The sequence below is a fragment of the Epinephelus moara genome, chromosome 7 (assembly GCF_006386435.1).
Source record: "Epinephelus moara isolate mb chromosome 7, YSFRI_EMoa_1.0, whole genome shotgun sequence".
In the NCBI taxonomy this organism is placed as follows: Eukaryota; Metazoa; Chordata; class Actinopteri; order Perciformes; family Serranidae; genus Epinephelus; species Epinephelus moara.
The window spans coordinates 12,939,051-12,950,858 of record NC_065512.1 but is presented as its reverse complement, the minus strand read 5'-3'; the positions used below and the strand labels follow the sequence as shown (position 1 = coordinate 12,950,858).

Below are 11,808 nucleotides of genomic sequence, written 5' to 3'. Positions count from 1 at the left end.
TAGGCTATATCTTCAGTAGCTAGCTAGCTAACCCTACACTTTTCAGGGTTTGATTTTGGTTTTGGAACAGGGAAGAAACGTATATCTTTTTCAAAAGTCAACACAAACAGCAGCAACACTCTCAAAACCCAACTGTTTCCAGCCTCATGCATTTCACTTAGATATTGTTGTGTTGAGGACATCAAAAGTTGCCATTCAAACCTTTTTTTTTTAAATTATTATTATTCACACATTCAAAAAGAAGCATGGTGGCCCGACTTTAATGGGAGAAATGGAACACTTGGAGTGTAACCAGTGCCTTGAAGCTGGGCTTATGTGGGGCTGCCAGGTGGAGCTGCAGTATGAACACACATTCAGGACTGCAGGAGAATTAATTCATATTTCTCTGTTTGAACCTCATAATGGTAATGATGCATGTTATGATTGGACTAATGGCTGGTTAATGTAATGTATTATTTCCATTCTCCTCGGCATTGTGAAAATTGAGTAATGAAAACATAAAGTAGACGACAGGCAGCCACATTAGCTTGAGTCTTGAGTCACGACAATCCTGTGAATATTTTGACTATATGCGCACCTGCCACAGTTTACAGGGCGGTCGTGACTCCAGATATTTCTGGACTGGCTCTGACTATCACAGAGAACTTTAATGTCAGAAGAGAAACAGACTGAAGACTCCACGCTCTGATCTGAGCTGTCGGTTTGTGTTTTTCATCTCTGGTTGTGAGAGGAGAAACTACGGGAGCTGAGTGGTCAGTGTTTAGTCTGTTCCACGAGCTCGTCAGCAGTCTGCAGACATCAGACTGAGATCCTGTTCAGACACAAACAGCAGAAGCAAATTAGTGTGCAGACTGTTTTTTTTAACTCCAGTGCTGGTGAAAATGATTAAACTGGATGTCTGTGCTGTACTTCGTCAAAGCTTCTGGTACAAACGATCCATAGCTGTCTCTCTTGCATCTATACGTAACATAAGTGACTTTGATTTGCCGTTCAGTCTGTGAGAACATCTGAAGCACTGCTGAACTGCATCTAACTGTGTGTGTGTGTGTGTGTGTGTGTGTGTGTGTGTGTGTGTGTGTGTGTGTGTGTGTGTGTGTGTGTGTCTTTGTGTGTGTAGAGGTTCTGTCTGCTGAAGAAAGAGTACATGGAGAGTTTTGAGGGGATCTTCGCAGAGCAGTACGACACAATTCACCGTCTGGAGACCAACAAACTGAGGAACGTGGCTCGACTGTTTGCTCACCTGCTCTACACAGACTCTGTACCCTGGAGTGTAAGAACATGCACACACACACACACATACACAAAACCTTTAAATCCACTCCAGTCTGACTAACCTCAGATTTAACTCACTCAGGGCTGATTGTTCTCTTGATTGATTTTCCTCATAAATCATGGTACTCTCCATCTGTCTGTATCTCTGTCTTGCTGTGTGTGTGTGTGTGTGTGTGTGTGTGTGTGTGTGTGTGTGTGTCTGTCTGTCTGTCTGTCTGTCTGTGGTGAATGTCTCTCGACCACCAGGTGTTGGAGTGTATCAGGATGAGTGAGGAGACGACAACATCGTCCAGCAGGATCTTTGTGAAGATCCTTTTCCAGGAGCTCTGTGCCTACATGGGCCTCCCCAGACTCAACCAGAGGCTCAAAGACCCGTACGTACACACACACACACACACACACACACACACACACACACACACATACACATAGTCTGAAACATGAAGTTGTCTGTCCCTATTCAATGATAAATGAGTCTCTAATGCTGTGATGGACGGAAAGATATTTATTATGAACATGATTATTTTAGGGAAACAGTTCTGAGGACTAGTTAGAAAGGAAATTTAGAGAAAAAGAATAATGAAAGAAAATGTGTGAGTGTCTGCTGGTCTTTGCTGTTAACTGGCTTTTGGTCAACTTAGTGGTTGGAGGTGTAAAAGTAAGAAGAAACAGCACTGTCTGATGATTTGAGAGTGTGTTCAGTGGGTAACTGAAGAGTGAAACACAAACATATTTAGATAACTAAGTGTATTTGTGTGTGTGTGTTTCAGGACTCTGCAGTCATTCTTTGAAGGTCTTTTTCCTCGTGATAATCCCAGAAACACTCGCTTCGCCATCAACTTCTTCACCTCTATTGGACTGGGAGGGCTGACGTAAGTGACAGAAACTTTTACTCTCCTCCCTGCCATGTTATCAGACCTGCCTTTATTGAAGAAAAGACGCTAACAAAGTTCTACTAATTCCGTAATAATACTTTTAATTTCCTGTGGATTCTTCACAATAAAAGTCCCCCGTTATTTTATTATGTAAATTTTTTTTATTGTGAAGCACCAAATGAAGGAAATGTTGAGTTTTCAAGCAGCAACTTCACACAACTTCTAATACGGCTGATAGCGAACATGAAACTGTAAAACTGGCTTGGCGTGGCACGCGCATCTAAACTGACAATGGAAACATAAATTGGCGCGGTGTGGCTTTATTCGACGTGGTCAAGAGTGACAATGGAAAAAGGATAATAGGGACCAACACATAATAACCCTCCCTTCCTATTTACAGAAGAAGAATAAACGGGAAAACATCAGATCTAAAATTGTGTAGAGTTAATTGCACAGATAGTATCTTTGTGAAATTGTAATATGAATTTCTTTACATTTATTACAAAAATAATCTCTCCAAACAATCACATGAATGTTGTTTACACACAAACATCTCACAATTACAATTCTCTTTCTCTCAGGGACGAGTTGAGGGAACATTTGAAGAACGCTCCCAAGATGATCATGACTCAGAACCAGGAAGTGGAATCCTCTGACTCCTCCTCGTCCTCATCATCCTCTTCCTCCTCATCTGACTCCTCTTCCTCAGACTCCTCCAGCGAATCAGATTCTTCAGACTCCTCGTCCAGCAGCAGCAGCAGCTCAGGTACGTCTGTTATTTTATGATAAACTGTGTTTTTCTTAAAACACCTCAAACAAAAGGAGGAAATTCATATTTTATTATCCTCCCTCTGATCCTTCAGACTCGGACAGCAAACACAGGAAGAAGAAGAAGAGAAAAGAACAAACCACCGAGAAGAAGAAGAAGAAGAAAGGAGAGGAGACGAAGAAGAAAAAGGACAAACAGTCGGACAAGAAGCGAGCTGGACGCAAGAATGACAGTGAGGACGATGATGACAGTGATGACGAGAAGCACGCGAGGAAGGACAGGAAAGGTCGTGCACGTGAGGTGGAGGGGCATGAGCGTGCACGTGATGCCGAGGAGCGCGAGCGTGCACGTGACGGCCCTCACCGGAGCAGACGAGACGAAAGGGAAGAAGAAGAGATGAGGCAGCAGGAGGAGAGGAGACGGAAAATGGACGTTCAGGGCCGACAAAGAGACGCAGACAGGGACAGAGACAGAGACAGAGGGAGGGATCGAGAAAGGGAACGAGGAAGGGACAGAGAGACGGAGGAGAAGAGAGACAGAGATGGAGAGAGGGAACGAGGAAGGGACAGAGAGACGGAGGAGAAGAGAGACAGAGACGGAGAGAGGGAACGAGGAAGGGACAGAGAGATGGAGGAGAAGAGAGACAGAGACGGAGAGAGGGAACGAGGAAGGGGCAGAGAGACGGAGGAGAAGAGGGACAGAGACAGAGAGCGAGAGAAGCCGAGGGACAGAGAGAGGAACAAAGAGAACAGAGACAGGAACAGAGAGCGAGAGGAGAGGAGGAGGAGGTAAAACTTTTCATCCCTCGTGCAGCAGCAGTGATGGACTGATGACTGACAGACAAGTGAAGTCTCCGTCTTCTCCTCCTGTCCGTCATCCCTCGCTTCTTTACCTCATCCTGTCAGTCACTGCTGTTTTGGATTTGGGACCCGTTTCTCTCCGTCTCTCCTTCTTCTCCTGTCTCTCCGTCTCAATCCGTCTCTCTCTGTATTTTGTATTAATGATTTTTGTTGTTGATAAAATGCAAAAAAAAAAAAAAATTAAAGTTGATTTAGATGTTTTGTAAACTGGTTTTGTTTCAACTGTTTCCAGCTCCTGACCAAGGTTTTATTTTACTGTGCAGTCAGAAGAAGCTCCTGTCGGTCAACGACTGTTGTCACCAGAAAAACAATTTGTCCCTTAAAATTTTTTAGTTGTCACCATTGCTGTTTGTTTTTTAAGTTGGATTTTATAAGCTCTTCAAAAGCCCTGTTTCCACCAAACAGTTCAGTTTGGTACGTTTTTTTTCTCCATTTCCACTGTGAAAGTTGTGGATGGTACCAATGGAACTGTTCCATACCGTCCCCATGTTTGGTCCCCCCTCTGTTGGGGTACCTAGCACACAGATCTGGTACTAAAAGGTGGAGCTGTGAACACTGCAGTCTGATTGGTCAGTAGAGGACGGTCACTCTGCTCAGGGCTGAGTTGTGGCTGGTTTTGAGGCTCATGTAACCACTGTTCATACTGTGGAGAGTTTTATTAGTAAACTGTAACTATAAAATGAAAGGATGTTTTGCTGCCTCTCACAGCAGCTGGAGTCCGAGAAAAAATAACTTCATTCACTGGGCCGATTGCCGGCAACTTTTAAGGTGGAATGTTAACTTGTAGTGTTATTCAGTGTGTGAGTTCACGATGTGAATCAATCGACACACCTTCAATTTCAATGTGACAACTTTGATCAGATTATGTTAACGGCATATGTTCTAATCCTCGCTCGAAGAAAAAAAATGGTCACAGAGCGTCGTTCCTGTGGGCTCCAGCAACGATAAACCCCTGAGCTTGCCTGAGAAGGACTAAATGCACAAACCCGCTATTTTTAAATATCCCATGGAGAGAGACTGTCACTGCAGCCTGTTTTATTTTGTTCTGAAAATGTCGGTGTGCAGCCTCGTTCTGTGGACGATAAACGAGGTGCAGACTGACAAAGGAGGAAACATTGAGTGCTGGACGGAGCAGTGAGTGACAACAACCCCGCCCACATTTAAGGGTACTGTTTGCAGTGGAAACACTAGGGTCTAGGTACCATGTCAGAAGGGTTACTGTTGGTTCCAAAGGTACCATACTGAAAGTGTTTGGTGCAAACTGGGCTGAAGGTACTCAAGTGTCTCATTGTCTGGTTTCCCATGTTTTTGAAAGAGATCACACCTAATACTTGTGAAAAGTGTCCGAAGAAAAGCAGAAGAAAAGTGACGTCGCTCCAGGTTTCAAAAGATTAATCTGTATCTGGACTACTTCCTTACCAGAACCAATAGCTTACTTTGGACAAAGCCAGGCTAGCTGTTCCCCCCTGTTTCCAGTGTTTATGCTAAGCTAAGCTAACTCTCTGTACAGACATTATAGTGGCATCAATCTCCTCATTTAACTCTCAGCAACATGGGCAAATAAAAACTATTTCTTCAAGAGAAAAAATGTTTGACCTACAGAAAACCCAGATGACCTCACTGTCCTATAAAAGCTCTGATGCCAACACTGAAACTCGCTTCAGTGGCAGAACTGTAGTATTAAAGCAAATGTGACGACAAAATCCACTGACGGAAAACCAGCAGCATCAACATAACCAGGCGTCCACAGGTAAACACCAGCTGAGCCTCTGAGCACCACAGGTATGTCCAGGTGTGTCCCTGCTCACACAGCCTCATCACTTTCAGGTTTCACCACTCCAAACTGAAAACTATAGGTTTGTTTGCAGCAGTATTTTTGTTGACAGTAAACAGTCCCGTCTGGTGGTGTCAGCTCACATGTGTTGATGTCTGCGCTTCACTGACTCATTTCCTCAACAGGACCAACAATGTTTCCAATGTCTGACCTTTTCCTGTCACGCAGCACCTGCCTGGTTTCTCCAGATTATCTCTTGCTCTGACAGGATGTTGTGTCACACTCTCCAGCTGTCGAGGGTGCTTCACATCACAGAGGAGGAGATTAATAAACAGGTAAACTGTGAGACATCCAACGCCATAAGCAGGAAACATCACCTCACTGTGGGTGCTGACAGATGGAGAGGTGTAGTGGTAGTCAGTGAGGTAGAGGGGTGGGTTACAGAGGAGGAAGAGGGTTTACTCACCTACATATTACAGTGGCTTTTTGTCCGATAGGTGGATATACCTGTGTGTATCCTCCACTACCTCCCTGGACAGATGTCTTGCTCACTCACCTGTTGTGTGAAGTATAAATGTAAAGCACATACTATAAAAAAGATGACTTGTTTTTATCGTTTTGAGGCACGTGTACTTCATACTTACACTCCATTTTGAAACTAATGTAAAGCCAGTGACTCAGACATCCTTATATCCTGGGGCAGGTCGTTCCAGAGCCTCCAGGCCCTGATTGACAGGCTCTGTCCCCTTTAGTCTTCAGTCTGGACTCTGGGACATGCAGAGGACCTCTGTCCGAGGATCTTAAACTTCGTAAAGGTTCATACGGGACTAAAAGGTCTGAAATGTAATCTGGAGCCATGACGAACCTTTAAAGTAATTAATAAACTTTTGAAGTCAGTCCTAAAACAAACTGGGAGCCAATGTAAAGAGGCTAAACTGGTGTGATGTGGTCACGTATCTTGGTTTTGGTTAAAAGCCCTGTGGTTGAGTTCTGAATGGTCTGAAGGTGTCGCAAGGTTTTTTGATTAAAGGGATAGTGCACCCAAAAATGAAAATTCAGCCATTATCTACTCACCCATATGCCGAGGGAGACTCAGGTGAAGTTTTAGAGTCCTCACATCACTTGCGGAGATCCAAGGGGAGAGGGGGTAGCAACACAACTCCACCTAATGGAGGCTTACAGCGCACCCAGATTCAAATGTCCAAAAACACATAATTGAAACCACAGAATATCTCCATACTGCTCGTCCGTAGTGATCCAAGTGTCCTGAAGCCCCGACATAAAAAGTTGTTTGGAAAAACGTCATTTGAACTCTGTTTTCAGCCTCACTGTAGACTGTAGCTCTCATTAGGCCCGTTGCCACCGCAGGAACTTCGGGGTAAATTTACGGGGCCGGGGCCGTTTGTGCGTGTCTCCACCGCAGGAACCACCCCCGAAGGACAGTGTTCCAGAACTTTTACAGGGGCTAAACAAGTCCTTGCCTCGGAGTAGGTACTCAGAACGGCCCCGAGAAACTCCTGGCTGGGGCTTGAGGATTACTTGGTGCTGATTCAATATACTCAAGGCAGGATGTGACGTGATTACTTGGTGCTGATTCAATATACTCAAGGCAGGATGTGACGTTTTGTAATTACTATGGTTATCATAGATTAGCTGGGCTAACCGTTAGTTGTTAGCCATTAGCAGTGTCTGTAATAACTCAGTAACTCTATATACAGTCCGTGAAAAAAATATTTTTTCCAGCGGATATCTTAGTTACAACATGATTGAGCTAGCAAAGCAGTTTTGTGTTGCTATGTGTGGTATTTATTCAGTTTTGGGAAATCACGATGTCTAGAAAGCATCAGCTGACAGGGACAGCTAACAGCAGCAGCAAAGCTAGCATCAGGACTCCATCTGTTAAAAACTTCCCGTTATCGGATACGACATGAAACTACTCCAGTTAGCTCAATCATGTTGTAACTAAGACATCCGCTGGAAAAAAATATTTTTTTTCACAGACCGTTTATTGAGTTATTGAGTTAATACAGACACCGCTAACGGCTAACAGCTAACAGCTAACTACATCCCTACGTCGCCCCGGTCAAAATGGTCGCATAACTTTACAGGAACCTTCCTCCTCTGCTCTCTCAGTGGAGACTTGGCGGTTGAGAAGGCCGAGCGAGAGGACGTTCATATAGTAACCTCCCAGATAGTACCAGGAACTTCTTCAGTGGAAACGGGCCTAGTACCTCTCTGTGCACCACGATCAGGTGTGCGCGCAGTGGACTCTGGAATTTTAATTTTTGGGTGCACTATCCCTTTAAGACAGGAATAAAATCTAGACATGAAGAGATAAAAGCATGTTTAAACGTTTCTGTATCTCTAAAAGTTCAAATAGATCTTATATTAGTGTTGTTTCTGGGGTGATAAAAGCAGGACTGGACGAGCTCAGTGACATGACGTTCAAGACATAAATAACTATCAAACATGACACCAAGATTTCATGCAACATGCTTCAAGAGAGACAATCAGCGCCTGTTTTTAATCAGGAAGCTGAAGAGCTTCGGTGTTAGCCTGCACATACTTTAAATAGCATACAGAAGTTTTGAGTGCAATTTGAGTGCAAGGAGCAAAAACAAGCTCTCCAGGAGTGTCAGCTTTGCAGGAAAGGTGATTGGCAAGTCACAGAAACAGCTGAGCGATATATTTGACAGTGCTGTACGCAGGAGGGTGAAAGACATAATTGCTGATGCCTCACATCCATTAACACTCACAGTTTGAGCTGCTCCTGCCTGGGCATTGATTTAAGGTCCCAAGAACCAGTCGGAACGTATATCCTCCTGAGACCAAGCGTTTGTTTGGTGTGCATTTGTAATTTCTCTTAGCTCTTTGGGACTAAAAGGACCTGATAAGTATAAAAAATAAACATTGTCAATGATGATTAAACTCCAATGTCCTGGTCTGGTTGTAGAGCAGTTAATTTTTTTGTGGAGGTTCTTCGGATGTATAAAAGCAGGCTGTTGGCTACCTCAAAGCAGGAGTCTGTTTCTTGCGAACTGTTTTTTTATCATAACCATTAGTGCACTGGTTTTACTGGAGAGGCTCCCAGCACTGTTTCTCCCTCACACACACACACATACACACACATACACACAACACTGTATCCTTGTACAACCTTGATGTGTTGTTCAAGGTGAGAGGGGCGTGTGTGTGTGTGTGTGTGTGTGTAAGTGGGTCGTTGCAGTGCTGGACTGTGATTGGCTGGGTGTCCCGAGGAGCAGAGGAACTGGATTGGTTTGCTGCGGCAGCAAATGGAGGAACAGATCCACTGGGACCTGGGAGCTGCAAGGAACTCTGGGAAACCACAGAGAGGCCCTCTGCTCAGAGAGAGGAGAGAGAAAGAGAGGGGTGGAGGTGAGAAACAGAGGAGTGGAAAGTGGAAAAATTAACACAAGATACAGGCAGAGAGCTGTGGAGGATCACTGAGTCTTTCTCCATCTTTTATATTTATTATAGAACTCAAAGTTTCCAGACATGTCAAATATGTCACGCTGGATTTTGGGGAAACGTTTACAAAATGATAAAAGAGTCGTTGGGTTTGAATATTTGACTCGACACACAGTGCTGTTTGTGTGTATGATAATGTCAGTGAAGAAATGCTTTTAAACCTGCTGTAACTGTTTTTTTGGCCACTTGGGGGCAGCAGAAACAAGCTGTGAACACAACACTGACATATTATCACCTTTAAACAGTTCATATGTTGAACTTGTTAGCAGACGGTTGCTTATTAACATGTGTAACAGTTATTGAGCAACATAATCATTCATTAGGATTCATGTTTGTATCCACATGATGAGTTTTAGTCCAATAAGGTTATTCAGATTCTCAGAGGAATCAGACATATCACACTGTGGATCCACAGACGACACTTGTTTGTAGATTAATTGATAATTCATTGTTTGTTTTAGTCTCTTCATGGGATTTGTTGACAGTAAGACAAATACAGAATATCACCAGACGTTTCTGTTGAGAGAAAATTTGGACTTTAAGAGAGCTGGCTCAGTTCCAGGAGTTTCCCATCATGCTTTGAGTTTGTTGGGAGGTCGACAACATTTCTGAGCTTCAGAGGGAGACAGACAGACAGGAGCGTCTCTCTCAGAGCAGCAGTGTGGAATGTCTCAGCTCTCTGACATCACATTACCTGCCTACTTGTTTGTCTGTCTATCTGTCTGTCTGCCTGTCCACAATTCCCAAAAAGACGCTTTTCAGCATCAGTCAAAGGCGGTAAAGAACAGAAACCATAAGTGTTGTTAGTGAATAACAAAGTAAGTGAACACCACAGTTTACTTCAGCTTTGTACTCTTATAGCCTGATAATCAGCTCCATAAGATACGAAAAAACTTTATTTATCCAGAGGTAAATTACTTTGCAGAATATATTATTTGCTCGATTGATATAAAAATATAAGAATAGCATTCAAATATTTACTTTTTTTGTAAGAACCTCTGACATTATCTCAAAGAAACAACAAAAACATATTCTGTAGAAAGCATTTAGAATAAAGTATAAAAATTAGATAAGCAAAATAAAATTAAATGCAGCAAAAAGAAAAATGTTTTGCCAAAAAAACCATGTATTTCTTCAGGCTAAAAGTATCGATGAGCTGCAATAATCCAACAAACTATTTCCGTTGTTTCTGTTTTTGTTCACTGACCTTCACTTGTTTCAGATACATCAGTTGACATGAGTACTTTTACTTTTAGTACTTTAAAGGAGCAGTGTAGGATTAAGTTGCATCTAGCAGTGAGGATTACAGATTGTAACCAGCTGAAACTTCTCCTGGTTAGAACTCCTTCAGTGTTCATGTTCAGGAGGTTTTTACGAGGAGCTGAATCACCCGCAGGTCTCCTCCTCTCAAAGACAAACGAACCACTTGATAAAACCGGTAAAACACTGAAAAAAACACCTTCAAGTTAATAATCAGTGTTTCTCTGACGCTGTTCAGCATGTTGCAGACGGGCTGCTAGCCCAGCGCCTGCTAATGTGTGCTCACTGTTTTCCTCTGATAACTTCAGATCCAGGGACCAGTTGCAAAAAACACCTTAAGTTTTCTCCTTAAGTATGACATTTAAAGCTTATTTTCTCCTTGCACAGTAGCACAGATTCCCTTAAAAGGAAAAATGTTAACTCATTTACTGTGTTGAAAGAGATTTTACAGTGGTACAAGTTTCCGTTGTGATGTCATCTCACAAGGTTGGCTTATAGTTAGATAGCGAAAAAATGGCAGAAGAAAAGAAGACAAGAAAACCATACTGGTCAGAGGAGAAAATGATTATACTTATGGAGCAATGCAACCATAGAAAGCACAAAGTACAAAGTAAATCTGATCCCCAAATATAAAATCCCAATGAAAATGGATTCAGTCAAATATAAAGTGTAAAATCAAAAGCGTATTCACTGGTCGCAGAACACTCTCCTCTCCTTTTTTCCCATTTATCACCATAAATGCAGTCATGTTGTCGTTAAGATAAAGTCGGAGGTACCTTAAGTTTTTCCCCCCTTGCTTTAGTTGCTAAGGTCTTTTGTGCAACAGTCCTTGGAGTCCGTAAGTATAAGACCAAGACAGGGGCAAAGTGTGCCAAGAAAATCTCCCCCACACCATTACACCACCAGCAGCAGCTTGAACCGTTGATACAAGGCNGTAAACCCTAGAGATGGTTGTGTGTGAGAATCCCAGTAGATCAGCAGTTTCTGGCACCAACAACCATGCCACTTTCAAAGTCACTTAAATCACCTTTCTTCCTCATTCTGATGCTCGGTTTGAACTTCAGCAGGTCGTCTTCACCATGTCTACATGCCTAAATGCATTGAGTTGCTGCCATGTGATTGGTTGATTAGATATTTGCATTAACAAGCAGTTGAACAGGTGTACCTAATAAAGAGGCCGGTGAGTGTATATTCCAACATATCCCCCTGAATCCTGCACACTGGACCTTTAAATAAAAGATCTGAGTACTTCTTCCACTTTTGTTTAAAACCAACTTTTCAGGGGCATTAAGTCCTAAAGTTTCAGCTCTGGCTGGAGGATCCTTTAACCTGACACCTGCTGACGTGACGAACAGGTGAGTTGACAGTAAAAACACACAGAGGGAGATACAGAGACAGGTAGAGAACTCTGCTGAGAACAATACCTGTGCTGCAGCCAGGACCGTTTTAAAATAGATTTTATCCGCTTTTATTTGCCAACAACAAACCTGGAAACGAGTCAACCAGAAC

The 11,808-nt window shown here is 43.0% G+C and overlaps 1 protein-coding gene across 1 annotated transcript in view; it reads left to right on the top strand.

The window, feature by feature from the left end:
• The window catches only part of cwc22 (CWC22 spliceosome associated protein homolog), a 16,729-nt gene extending 12,746 nt beyond the window's left edge, over positions 1-3,983 (top strand). Inside the window, exons 15-19 of the mRNA XM_050048246.1 lie at positions 1,118-1,270; positions 1,519-1,646; positions 2,043-2,144; positions 2,729-2,913; positions 3,011-3,983. Coding sequence (XP_049904203.1) covers positions 1,118-1,270; positions 1,519-1,646; positions 2,043-2,144; positions 2,729-2,913; positions 3,011-3,708 — 1,266 coding nt within the window. The 3' untranslated portion in view covers positions 3,709-3,983. The remainder of the gene's footprint in view (positions 1-1,117; positions 1,271-1,518; positions 1,647-2,042; positions 2,145-2,728; positions 2,914-3,010) is intronic.
• The last annotated feature ends 7,825 nt before the right edge of the window (positions 3,984-11,808 follow it).